Source organism: Geotrypetes seraphini, chromosome 3 (genome assembly GCF_902459505.1).
Source record: "Geotrypetes seraphini chromosome 3, aGeoSer1.1, whole genome shotgun sequence".
NCBI classification, from domain to species: domain Eukaryota; kingdom Metazoa; phylum Chordata; class Amphibia; order Gymnophiona; family Dermophiidae; genus Geotrypetes; species Geotrypetes seraphini.
In genome coordinates, this window is record NC_047086.1 from 293888801 (window position 1) to 293902217 (window position 13417).

Here is a 13417-nt window from a genome sequence, read left to right on the forward strand (position 1 = left end):
ACCAGGACCCCGCAATCTTGCAACCAATAACAAAAATCCACCCCGGCATTATAAATGGCCCGGAGCTCCAGCAGATTGATGCGGCTGAGACGGCCCGCACCCGACCAAAGACCCTGAGTCTGAAGGCCGTCGAGGTGCACCCCTAAGCCTATGCCGAGGAGTCCATCGGCAGAACCTTCTGATGCGGGGATACGAAGAGGTGGCACACCAACGAAACAAGCGTGTCAAAGAGGGAGGCACCACAATGTGCTTGGAAGCGGGATCCCGATCCTGCCACCACTGAGATGCTCGGGTCCAGCGGGGACACGAAGATGAAACCAGGCAAACATCGGGACATGAACCGTGGAGACCCATGATCCCAAAAGGATCAGCATCAGCTCGGCCGAGGCCGAAGACTGCGGAGACACCAGCTGACTCAAGCGCAGACAGGCGGCCTGCCGAGGCAGAAAAGACCGGAGGCGGACCGAGGACAGAGGGGCCACCTTCCGGCATAAACAAACAAGGGCCACCCCCTGAGGCCGAGACAAGAAGGAGCGCAGACAAACTGGGTCCAGGTCCGCCCCGACGGACTCCCGAGACTGGGGCGGGCAGAGTCTGAACCACTCCCGGACTAGAACTAGTGCAGGTCACGAAGGGCCTGGACCAGACGCAGATGGGAGGATGGGAATGCCCAACCGACAGAAGCGAGGCTATACTCCCGGTGCGTAGACACGGAGACACCCCTCCCGAAGGGAGGGGAGGAATCCCAGAAGGAGAGCAGCCCGGAGGCTATGCGAGAATAGTCAAAAAGACGGCCAGGAGTTGCCGAAGCCGGCGACTGGACCATAACCCGGCGCTGCTGCAGCTATTGCGGCTGCTGCGAAGGAGGCCGAGAACACAAGAAAGGTATCCGGAGGGCCCCTCCGGAGAAGGAGTCCAAACCACCAAGGCAGACGGGATTCAGCTGAAGGCGTCCCGATAGGCGAAGGACCGGTCGCGTTCTGAGAGCCGGTTAGTGGCCACCGCAAGAGAGACCTCAAGAAGCGCAGAACTCACGCAAGTAAAAGTGGCGAGACGATCCTGGAGGTTCGGATCCTCAGCCACACTCTGCGCCAAGCGAGATAACGCATGGCAGGAGCAATAGAGCCGGAGCAGGGAGAGAGTCTCCTCCAGGCAACCAAACTCCATACTACAAGATTCCGTCACGGCTGCCCGGAATGAACCGAAGAGAAAGCGGGGAACCCTTTCGAACAGGAGCCGGAGACGCTGAGGCACAGAGCCCCAGACGACGTCGAGACACTAAGCCCCCGTCGATAACGGAGCGCAAACCCGCAGTCGACGCCGAGGCCCAAAGCCTCAGCCGCTGCCGAGATATAAAGCCCCCAGCGACGTTGCGGCACCAAGCCACAGTCGACATCGAGACACAAGGCCACCGCCAACCAAAGGGCAAAGCCCCAAGCGACGTCAAGTCACAAAGCTCCAGTTGACGGCGAGACACGAAGCCTCGGCAACGACGAGGCACGGATCTCCAGCCGACAATGAGGCCCCCAGCCTCAGTCGACGTCGAGGCACAAGCCTCAGGCGCCGCTGAAGCACAAACGTCAAGTGACGCGGAGCACACGGCCGCATCCGACGTCGAAGGTACAAAGCCTCCGTCGACGTCGAGACACCCAGCCCCAGTCGACATCGAGGCAGAAAGTCGAAGCACAAAGCCTTAGACGACGTCAAGGCACCAAGCCGCCTCCTACGTCGAGGCACAGGGCCTCAGTCGACGTCGAGGCACAGGGCCCCAGTCGACGTCGAGGCACAGGGCCCCAGTCGACGTCGAGGCACAGGGCCCCAGTCGACGTCGAGGCACAGGGCCCCAGTCGACGTCGAGGCACAGGGCCCCAGTCGACGTCGAGGCACAGGGCCCCAGTCGACGTCGAGGCACAGGGCCCCAGTCGACGTCGAGGCACAGGGCCCCAGTCGACGTCGAGGCACAGGGCCCCAGTCGAGGGCGAGGCACCGGGCCCCAGTCGAGGGCGAGGCACCGGGCCCCAGTCGAGGGCGAGGCACAGGGCCCCAGTCGAGGGCGAGGCACCGGGCCCCAGTCGAGGGCGAGGCACCGGGCCCCAGTCGAGGGCGAGGCACCGGGCCCCAGTCGAGGGCGAGGCACCGGGCCCCAGTCGAGGGCGAGGCACCGGGCCCCAGTCGAGGGCGAGGCACCGGGCCCCAGTCGAGGGCGAGGCACCGGGCCCCAGTCGAGGGCGAGGCACCGGGCCCCAGTCGAGGGCGAGGCACCGGGCCCCAGTCGAGGGCGAGGCACCGGGCCCCAGTCGAGGGCGAGGCACCGGGCCCCAGTCGAGGGCGAGGCACCGGGCCCCAGTCGAGGGCGAGGCACCAAGCCCCAGTCGAGGGCGAGGCACCAAGCCCCAGTCGAGGGCGAGGCACCAAGCCCCAGTCGAGGGCGAGGCACCAAGCCCCAGTCGAGGGCGAGGCACCAAGCCCCAGTCGAGGGCGAGGCACCAAGCCCCAGTCGAGGGCGAGGCACCAAGCCCCAGTCGAGGGCGAGGCACCAAGCCCCAGTCGAGGGCGAGGCACCAAGCCCCAGTCGAGGGCGAGGCACCAAGCCCCAGTCGAGGGCGAGGCACCAAGTCCCAGTCGAGGGCGAGGCACCAAGCCCCAGTCGAGGGCGAGGCACCAAGCCCCAGTCGAGGGCGAGGCACCAAGCCCCAGTCGAGGGCGAGGCACCAAGCCCCAGTCGAGGGCGAGGCACCAAGCCCCAGTCGAGGGCGAGGCACGAAGCCCCAGTCGACGGCGAGGCACGAAGCCCCAGTCGACGGCGAGGCACCTCGAGATTCAGAAGTCAGCACCGACCAATGAAACTGGTAATAAAGGTGCAGCAGTGCGCTCCATAAAGGGCAACCTCGAGATGAGTATTCCCATTAAAGGAGGCACGCTTCGAAGGTCTCGTAGAGGCGGGCAAGACCGCACTCTATGCCTGGAATGCCTGAGACTCAGCCGGTGGCATTACCGAGGTAATGCAGCTAGAAGAACAGAAAGAAAGAAAGAAGACTTACCGGGGATCGAAGCTACTCAGTCCGATTCCAACGAAGGAAAAATGGTCCTGGCCATCCTGCTCACACGAGGTGAGCCCAGAGAGAGGCCAGGGAAGAAGAAAATACAGCTGCAGCCAAATGAGGCCTAGCCGCATGGCTGAGGCCCAAGAAGGGCCTGCCGGTGGAACCAGCAGAAACACAATAAAGTCCTTTTTTCTTTTTGAAACAAAGAAATACATGATCAATCAAGAAACGCACAGCGACTCCCTAACAAAATAAAGAAGCCGCAGTGCTAGAAAGGCACTTATAAGAACGCAGAGAAGAGAGACAGGGCTTTCTAGCTCCGCGGAAAACTAAGAACTGAAGACCATGAGGAGGGGATGCGCCCTCTAATGGATCAGGAAGGCACACACATGCGTGGTGCAGCACTAGCAAACTTTAAATCTTCAATCAAGTTTGCTTGAAAAGCTGTCCGCATCGGGGCTCCCACATCACCCACATGTGAGAATATGCTTCCTGCTTGTCCTGGGATAAATACAGTTCTTATCTCCTGTAAACTACTCTGAACTGTTTTCTGATACTCTGTAACTTCGCTGTATATGTACAGTCTCTTCTCCTGTAAACCGCTCTGAACTTTTTTGTGGTATTGCGGTATACAAAAATAAAGTTATTATTATTATTATTACTTAATTTATGTTTGAAGGTAATGCCCCAGTCCCATAGTTTGGAACATGTTTGTGTCTGAAGTGCTTAAAGTGTTAACTTTAATGCTTGCCAAGGTTTGATGGCAATTTTATGGTCTTGTCTTTTTCTTTTTATCTGTCATACATGAACATTTGAGGCAGGGACATGTCAACCAACGCAAGCTCTTTGGTGAACAATTTTAGTGAACAATTTTGTGTTTGAAGTGCTTGAAATGTTTAATGTTTGCCTTATTTTGAAATAAAAAACTGGTTTGGTGGCAATTGTATTGTTTTATGGTACGTCTTTTTCTGACTAACATTACCATTCCAAAACTCGAAATAAACCTGGGCCCAAGAATTTTAGATAATGGATCTTGTACCTTGGATAAGCCTATATTCCTGTTACCCCACTCAACAGTGAATATATTATACAGGCAGTTCCTGGGTTAAGAACTTTTGACTTGCGTCAAACTCATACTTACAAACCAGGATCCTGCTTCTCCCTTCTGTGTCCCAGTGCGCCCCTCTTCGTCCTTCACTCACTCTATTCTGTGTCCCAAGTTTGTGCCTCCCTCCTGTGGGTGTTTACCTGTTCTGGCCTGCTCCCTCCTTCCAGCCACACTTCACAAAGCTGCAAGCAGTGGTTTCTACATGCTGTCTGAGGCTGACTCAGAAGACTTCCCTTTAATATCAGCATGGTCTATGCCCCCTATTTGACAATTTGGTTTAGGATGAGTTGAGGGAGGGCTTTGACAGGAACTCCATTAATTTGGAACACAAGGACAATGGCAGGCAGCCCATTAGTCTGTATCAGGCAAATGATGAGATGGTTTGAATAGGGTAGAGGGAGCTTTGACGTTAACTCTAGTAATTGGAACCTAAGGTACTGAGCTTTGACAGCAACTGTTGTAGTTGGAACCTAAGGACAGTACCGAATGAACTTCTATGATCTATGGCCCAAAAATATCAAAGAAAATAGATGACTCAATTTAATCATGATTTTATAATTCAGGGGTCCAGCAGAAGAAAAAGGCAGTGCTGAAGGAGGAGCTGGTCAATCAGGAGACAAGGCGGGCTTGCCAGAAGAGGAAATCAATAGGAGAGGAGACAGACAGCCAGTCACTCAGACCAGCGTGAAATTTGAGCAAATTGAAGAAAAGATGCTACTGCCTAGTAACAATAACCTGCACCAATCAGAGGTGCAGGAGACTGAGAAGGGATCAGGACAGTGAGGAGCCATGCGTCTGGAGAGAGAGGGAGCAGGCAGGCCCTGAGAGATCAGCAAACAGCATGGAATGAGAAGGACCAACCCAGGCAAGTGGGAGAGAAGCAGTCAAGCTGGAAACAGAAGAGCCACGGGCTGAAATGAAGAGAAGCTGCAGACTTTAAAAAAAAAAAGGGGGAGCTGCTATTGCAAGAGGTGAGCCTTTGGAGAAGCTGAAGGTAGAGAGGGCCTATTGGAGACAGAGAGAGCCCAGCTGCTGGGATACTGTGCTAGGGGGGGGGGGGGGAGTGAGGAGGGGAGGAGAGAAAGAGCTCAGCTGGAAGCAGGGGCTGCAGAAGAGAGAGCTGGAAAAAAAAAAAAAAAAAAAAAAAAAAAAAAAAACTGACTTGCAAATGACAGAGACAGAGAAAGTATGGGGCAGGAATTGGGACCTGAATCCTTTTCAGACTCTATCCTCATTCTTCTCGATCTGTCTGCTGCCTTCGACACTGTTGATCACCACCTCCTTCTCGACCTGCTGTCCGCAGTAGGATTCTGTTCTCACCTGGTTTTCTTCCTATCTCTCCCATCGTACTTTCTCCTCTTTTCCGTATATACCCCCTCTCTTGGTACACTGATCTCCTCTCATGATTTTCAATATCACCTCTATGCTGATGACTCCCAGATCTACCTCTCCACACCAGATATCTCTATAGGAATTCAGGTCCGAATCGCAGCCTGCCTGTCCGACATTGCCATTTAGATGTCTCACTGCCATCTCAAACGAATATGGCTAAACCTGAACTCTTTATCTTTCCACCTAAACTCAATTCCCCCCTCTCAATGTTCTCTATTTGTGTGGAAAACACTATCCTCCTCCCTGTCTTGTCTGTTCACAACCTTGGGGTGCTCTTTGAGTCCTCTCTCTCCTTCTCTGCGCAGATCCAACAAACTGCCAAAACCTGCCACTTTCTCCTATATAATATAACCAAAATTTGTCCTCTCCTCTCTGAACACACTACCAAAACCCTTATCCACAATCACCTCACGCTTAGACTACTGTAATGTACTTCTCTCAGGCCTCCCACGCACCCATCTCTCGCCTCTTCAATCCGTTCAAAATGCTGCAGCATGACTCATATTCTGTGAGAGCTGCACATTACCCCTCTCCTTAAGTCACTTCATTGGCTCCTCATCCATTTCCGAATACAGTTCAAACTCCTCTTACTGACTTACAAGTGCATTTACTCTGAAGCCCCCCCCAATATTTCTCATCACTTATCTCCCCCTATGCTCCTCCCTGTGAACTTCGTTCATCAGGCAAGCCCCTCTTATCTGGGCCCTTCTTCTCCTCTGCCAACTCTAGACTCTGTTCCTTATTTCTTGCCGCTTCTTATGCCTGGAACAGGCTGCCTGAATCAATATGTTATGCTCCATCCCTAGCAGTATTCAAATCCAAGCTAAAAGCCCACTTAAAAACTGCTTTCAACTCTTAACTCCCACTCACTGCTGTCAGATACCTTTACCCATTCTATCATTTCTTCTACCAGAATCTCCCCAACCCTGAGATGTCCTGTCTGTCAAAATTAGATACAACACACACTCCAAAAACTACTGCCACAACCTAAACTAGATACAACAATAAGGCAGAAATAGTCAAAAAGGTTCACAAAGGGGGCGCTCAGGATCAAAACTGTGCACACCATGCAAACCGCGTGAAAACTAACGAGATAATTTCAAACTTTAAGGGTGCTCTCAGTGTGAACAAGCAACAACGGGAGACAAGCTCCGACACTTCGTAACTCAGGTAGAGGTAATATACCCCCACCCGCACACCATCACTGAGCACCCAGGGTGTGCAATAAATCAAGGTGAAAACGTTCACAAATCAAAAACGAGTGAATCAACTAAAGTGAGTAACAGGTGAGACCTGAGCGACCCCTAAATGAACCCTACCAGCCAAAACCCCAGCAAAAAAATCAAAAATCAGAAAAACGATAACTTAACTGAAGAATGAAGAATAAAGAAGAAACTCATCTCTGAAGCACAAAATTAAAGCGCATCCGGATAACAGGTTCAACCGAGCTGGTTTCGGGGAAGAACCCTTCTTCAGGAACCCATGAACCTGACGAAAAAAAAAAATGAGGGAGGCTGGAGGGCGGGGCGGCCGAGGAGCAATGCACCCACGCTAAAAAGCAGACAGCAAGCAACCGTCATGCACACATCCACCAATCACACAGATTCACAAACACCAATCACACCATAGAATGACAAAAAGGGAAGGGGTAAGTACAGAAAAAACCAAACGAATAAGGCTAAATTATAGTATGCCATTTGACACTCTCATTGAGCCCATTAGGAAAAACGGACTGCAATTGAAAGATCCAATATTGTTCTCGAAGATTCAAATGGGCCTGTCTGTCACCCCTGAAATCCCTAGGTACTTGCTCAAGCACAAACCACGATAGATCAACAAACTTGTGTCCATGTTCCACACAATGAGGTACAAGGGGAGCAGAGTAGGTGACAGTATGAATCCGGCTCTTGTGTTCCTGCAACCTAGTTCCGATCCTTCTGCTGGTACGTCCAACGTAGATCAATGCGCAAGGGCAAATGATGATGTAAATCACCCATTCAGAGTCACATGAAGTATGGTCCCTAAGTTGGTAAATGCGTTGGGTACGAGGGTGTTGCCAACATGAGATGGCCAGAGACAGGTTGCACATTTCACAGTGGCCACAGGGTTTATGACTGCCCCCAGAGCGGACCCGACTCTTGGTAGATAATAGGTCCTTTAAATTCCTGGGCCGGGAGAAAGCTATGCACGGAGCTTCCTTGAAAACTGTATGGTGGTCTAAAACATGCCAGTGTTTTTTGACAATCTTAGCAATTTGGTGGGCTTGACTGGAGAAAGAGATCACGCACACTTGGATGGTCCATAGGGGCCCTAGCCGCAGGGGTCAGCAAGAGCTCGGGATTAGCATAGCATGCTCTACGATACGCACGCTTGATGGTCCACTCAGGGTAACTACGAGCCTTAAAGCGTTGAGTCAGCAATTTAGCTTGAGCCTTAAACTCGGGCAGCGTGGAGCACATGCGACGAATCCTAAGAAATTGCCCCACAGGTAGAGACTGCCTCAAGTTACGAAGTGTCGGAGCTTGTCTCCCATTGCTGCTTGTTCACACTGAGAGCACCCTTAAAATTTGAAATTATCTTGTTAGTTTTCACGCGGTTTGCGTGATGTGCACAGTTTTGATCCTGAGCGCCCCCTTTGTGAACCTTTTTGACTATTTCTGCCTTATTGTTGTGTCAAAATTAGATTTCAACTCTTCTGAGCAGAGACCATCTATTGTATGTTAAGTGTACAGCATTGCGTACGGCTTTCAGTGCTATAGAAATGATAAATAGTAGTAGTACTAGGCCACATTCATCCTAGCAAGATACATTATCATTAACTTAAATACATAGATCTGAAGTGCATCTGTCCTAAGGGATACCTGTGGAATGTGAATTTGCTTACACCTGTAGGGGGGTGATTGAGGGTATTTGTGGACAGGGGACCATTGTCCAAGCGTGTAGGGGTGACCAGCACATGAAAAGGGGAACTTTAACTTATCTGAAGATAGAAACCCCAAATGTGGTCAGTTGAAACACTGGGTTTCAGTAGCCATACTGGTGATATAGTTTGTGTTCATTGTGTTTCAATGAACTTTAAATATTAAATACAACATCTTGTTTATCTTTGTAAGCTTACTAACCAATCGCTGAATGCCATCCAGCCTTAAAAATTGATAGCTACCCTGAAGAGCTTACATAGCACTTGTCACAAAAATTTTGCTGGGAAGGGGTAAAACGCTGACCTCACGGACCTTACAGACCTCGCGGATCTAAAACCGCACGTCCTTAAAAATCCGAGGTCCGTGCATTGACAAGTCCGCCTTCGCTTTCCCTGCAGCCCAGCTCAGGCCTCAGGCTCCCTTGCGGACCTCACAGATCTGAACTGCACGTCACATCCTTAAAAATCCGAGGTCCGCGCCACTTTTGAGGTCCATGCCACTTTCAATCCCTGGCTCTGACAGAGCTCTATGACAATTTAACTCTGACGGATCCTAGCATAGGGAGGGAAAAGCATTAGGATCCGTCAGAGTTAATTTGTCATAGAGCTCTGTCAGAGCCAGGGACTAAAAGTGGCGCGGATCTTGGATTTTTAAGGACCTGCGGTTTTAGATCCGCGAGATCCGTGAGGTCCGTGTTTTACCCATTCCCAATTTTGCTCAATACATTTTATACTTCTTTTCTTGTTGAATTCATTGGTTGCGTGGAGTTATTTGGGAACCCTGCTAGGTACCGTGATACTTGCACCAACTTAAATCTAGAGGTAGTTATACCACTCCACTGACAAAGAGGTCCACAGATAGTAACTATTGGGCAGACTGGATGGACCGTTCAAGTCCTTCATCTGCTGTCATCTACTATGTTACTGTTTTAGGCTGCCCTGCATGAATGTTTTCTCAAAGATAAATAAACTAAGCACGAATACGATGGCAATGTGTGGGTTGATAAAGGAGAAAATAATTTGGGGGAAGACAGAGGAAAGTTTGGGGAGCTGCTTCTTAAAATTTTACCAATTTTAAAAATACTTTGAAAATAAAAAGCCCGATTAACACAATAAATCTTGTTGGAGCACATCACCGACGAGTACAGTAATTACATCTAAAAATTAAACCAAAAACTTTCAAAGCTGCTCAATCATGTTTAACAGAAGTCATCATGGTAAGAATAGCGGGTCCCCGACTTACCGCGTCCACCTCAAACATGCTGGGCCTGCGCTTAGCCGGCGACACTCGGCCTGTGGTTTCCTCATTCTCCATGTCTGGGTTCCTAAAGCTGAGTAATAAAAATCACCTGCCGCCCCACAACTACACCAAATGATTACCAGCAACGGTAAACCCTGCCTCGAGACTGACTCAAACAAGCCGCCAGCTGCGCCCCGCCTCTCTCCTCGAGACACGCCTTCATCAGTGCTGGGTCACACCCTCCATGAGCAAGACCCCGCCCCGCCAAGATACGTCCTTCTAGTTCCCACATTCTGCCTAGACACGCCTCTAGTTTGGTTATCACGTCAAGCAACGTAATCCAGGGGCGGGTCAGAAGGAAAGTATGGAGGTAGGAAATCTGTGGCAGTGCTATGTATATAAGCTTCTTTTTGGGGGGTTGGTCTTTTTCTTACTGTTGTTTGCTATATGTTGCGTTTGATAACGACGTTAATGTACTAAAAAAAAAAAAGAAACAAACCTTTTCGGACTACTGTACCTGCTCTCGTCAACTCCTCCCTCTTCTCCCTGAGGTAACTTCCTGCTTTCCCGTAGGTGGGAACCCTCGGAGAGATGGCTTGGGTTAATGCAAGCAGGCTTTCCGAATCTCTGCCTGCTACAGAAAAAAAGAGCTAAAAAAGCAAGTGGGGGATTTCCTCCACCCCCTTTTTTTTTTTTTTTGCAAATGTTTCCCTTCTTGTGCATTCCTATCTTCTTAACATAGTAACATAGCAGATGACGGCAGGTGGAAGATCTGTATAGTCTATTCAATCTGTCCAACAAGATAAACTCATAGGGTATGAACAGGGCAGGATTAATTCTTCTGTGGGCCCTAGGGGCACAAGTACGAGCACATTGGACCCTCTGCTCCTGCCTTCTCCCTGGCCCCGCTCTTAGCTCTGTCCACACCTCCATTTATTTATGTGCATGCTTCCTTGCTTATTTAATTCTTTGTTTACATCCACTTGATTTTTTTTCTCTCTTTAGAGCAGGGGATTCTCCTGGAGAATCTCATGCTGTGAATAGGGCTGGATTAACACTATATTGGACTCTAGGCAAACATATTTGTGGGCCACTAACAAGAACCCCCCCCCCCAAAAAAAAAAACCCCAACAACAAAAAAAAAATATATATATTATTTCACCTGTCAAGAAATGGCAGGGAAAGATGCAGAGCCTAAGAAGTGATGTCAGAAGGGAGCTGATGCCGATGCGAGCAGCAGGTGGAAGTTTCTGCTCAAGCTGGGGAACATTTAAAGAGGTATGCAGAGGGAGGGCAGAGAGTTGTTGAGGTGCCAGTGCCCCACGTAAAGATGGCACCTAGGGCAGTCTGTTCTCCCACTCACCCTCATTATGCCACTGATTCTACCATGATTACAAAAGAAACTGACAAAGCAATGATTGAGAAGAATAATCCAAGAAAGACAATAATACCTCAAGAAATATAGAAACATGATGGCAGATAAAGTCCAAATGGCCCATCTAGTCTGCCCATCTGCAGTAACCATTATCTCTTTCTCTCTCTGAGAGATCCCTTATGCCTATCCAAGGCCCTCTTAAATTCGGACACAGTCTCTGCCTCTACCACCTCTTCCGGGAGACTGTTCCATGCTTTTATCACCCTTTCTGTAAAAAAGTATTTCCTTAGATTACTCCGGAGCCTATCACCTCTTAACTTCATCCTATGCCCTCTCATTGTAGAATTTCCTTTCAAATGAAAGAGATTCAACTCATGTGCATTTACATTATGTAGGTATTTAAACGTCTCTATCATATACTGTATCTCCCTTCTCCCGCCTTTCCTCCAAAGTATACAGATTGAGATCTTTAAGTCTGTCAGAAGCCAAAACACACCCTATAGATTAGAATCATGCACCAAAAAGATCTTACTTGACACTAGGAATGTGCCTCAGAGACCTGAATGTCAGGCAGTGGACTGCTAGATGTACTTGCAGGTCTATGTCTCAATCATTGGCCCCAAATCAACTCAATATATATTGTTTTTTAAAAATTTTTAACATTTTAACTTTTTTGTATATAAATATGTTTTATAAATATTTAAATTTGCATCATTAATCATTCAAAGATAGTGCCTATACTTTAAAAATGCACTTATCTTTGTAAACGCCGCTGAAAAGTTACAGCACTGCTCTCTGAAACCCGACGGGGCCTCTGTTTCACCTCGATAGGCTTCGTCAGGGGATAGTATTTTAGCAGTACCTAAATGTTAGAAATACTGCAATTTTAACTTGCAGTAATATACTGTTTATCACAAACTTTAAAAATTAGTGCTAAATAAACTGAACAACTACTTACGGAGCATGAGTTACTACATGGCTCAAAAAATTCTTTCAAAATGGTGCCGTCAACTGAGGACGCCAACATTTCAAGTTTCAAGTTTAATTACATTTGATGAATCGCTTATTACAATATCTAAGCGATGTACAGTTTAAAAACCAACAGATTGTGGTAATACATATAATTTAAATGGGCTAGACAATAGACAGACAATTTGGACAGACATGAATGAGTAGGAAAGAGGGGAAAAGTTACAATTATGATATTTGTTAAAATTTACATAAAAAGGAAAACACATTAGGTAAAAATGGGGTGAGGTAAGGTAGAAATTTGATTAATTATTAGAAGAATGCGAGAATTTAGAATAGATCTGTCATAAATCAAATGCGTCTTGAAATAAATATGTTTTTAAATTTTTTTTAAAAGAAGTAATGTCTTTTTCGTTTTTAATAAAATTTGGAAGGGCGTTCCACAATGAAGGGGCCACCACGGAGAACATATCATTTCGTCTTGTGCCGATAATTCTCAACGAGGTTATTGAAAGCAAGTTCGATGAGGATGATCTTAGAGAGCGAGAGGAGTTGTATGGGACAATCATTTTTGATATAAATTGGGGTTCGTTAAAGATTAATGTTTTATAAACCAGAAATATAACTTTGAAAGTGATTCGATGAGAGATGGGAAGCCAATGTGATTTAATAAATAATGGGGTAACATGATCATATTTTTTTGCTTTGTGAATTAGTTTAATTGCAGTGTTTTGGATAATTTTGAGCCGTCTCTTTTCTTTCTGGGTTATGTTGATTAAAAGGGAATTACAGTAGTCTAATTTTGAGATGATTAGAGAATGAACTAGAATATTAATTGATTTGGGATCTAAAAAGGAGGAAATTGAACGAAGAAGCCGTAGTCTGTAAAAGCAAGATTTAACTATTTCGCTAATATGGCTATGAAATGAAAGATCTATATCAATTATTACTCCAAGAATTTTCAATTGGGGTACAGATTCAAGAGGAGTATTGTCTAATATGAATGGTGTTTTTGAAGTTATGTTTCCTTTCCAAGTAAAAAGCATTGTTTTTGATTTTTGAGTATTCAGGGCTAGTTTATTATTGCTTAGCCAGTTTTTTATTAGTTCTAGTTTTTCATTGATAATTTTTATTTCTTCCGCGTTTTCTGGGTTGAGAGGTTGAATGAGTTGAATGTCATCTGCGTAGGAAAAGGCTGTAAAACCTAGTGACTGTGAGATAGTAATAAGAGGGGATTAAAAAATATTGAATAGAAGAGGAGATAGTATTGACCCTTGTGGTACTCCATATGATGAGGTGAAATTTGCAGAATAAACGTCATTAAATTTAACTCTAGAAGTACGGTCTGATAGAAAAGAAGTTAACCAAT

General features: G+C 47.6%; 2 protein-coding genes across 8 annotated transcripts in view; one reads left to right on the forward strand and one right to left on the reverse strand.

Moving 5' to 3' along the window:
- The window catches only part of TCTE3 (t-complex-associated-testis-expressed 3), a 97183-nt gene extending 87216 nt beyond the window's left edge, over positions 1-9967 (reverse strand). For both annotated transcript variants that reach the window (XM_033937458.1, XM_033937459.1), the window contains exon 1: positions 9708-9967. In XM_033937458.1, coding sequence (XP_033793349.1) covers positions 9708-9779 — 72 coding nt within the window. In that variant the 5' untranslated portion in view covers positions 9780-9967. The remainder of the gene's footprint in view (positions 1-9707) is intronic.
- An 8-nt stretch (positions 9968-9975) lies between these two features.
- The window catches only part of ERMARD (ER membrane associated RNA degradation), a 102348-nt gene continuing 98906 nt past the window's right edge, over positions 9976-13417 (forward strand). For 5 of the 6 annotated variants that reach the window (XM_033937460.1, XM_033937462.1, XM_033937463.1 and 2 more), the window contains exon 1: positions 9976-10074. In XM_033937460.1, coding sequence (XP_033793351.1) covers positions 10069-10074 — 6 coding nt within the window. In that variant the 5' untranslated portion in view covers positions 9976-10068. Of the gene's footprint in view, positions 10075-10446; positions 10520-13417 lie in introns of those variants that run through there. The other variant, XM_033937461.1, reaches the window with a different exon arrangement.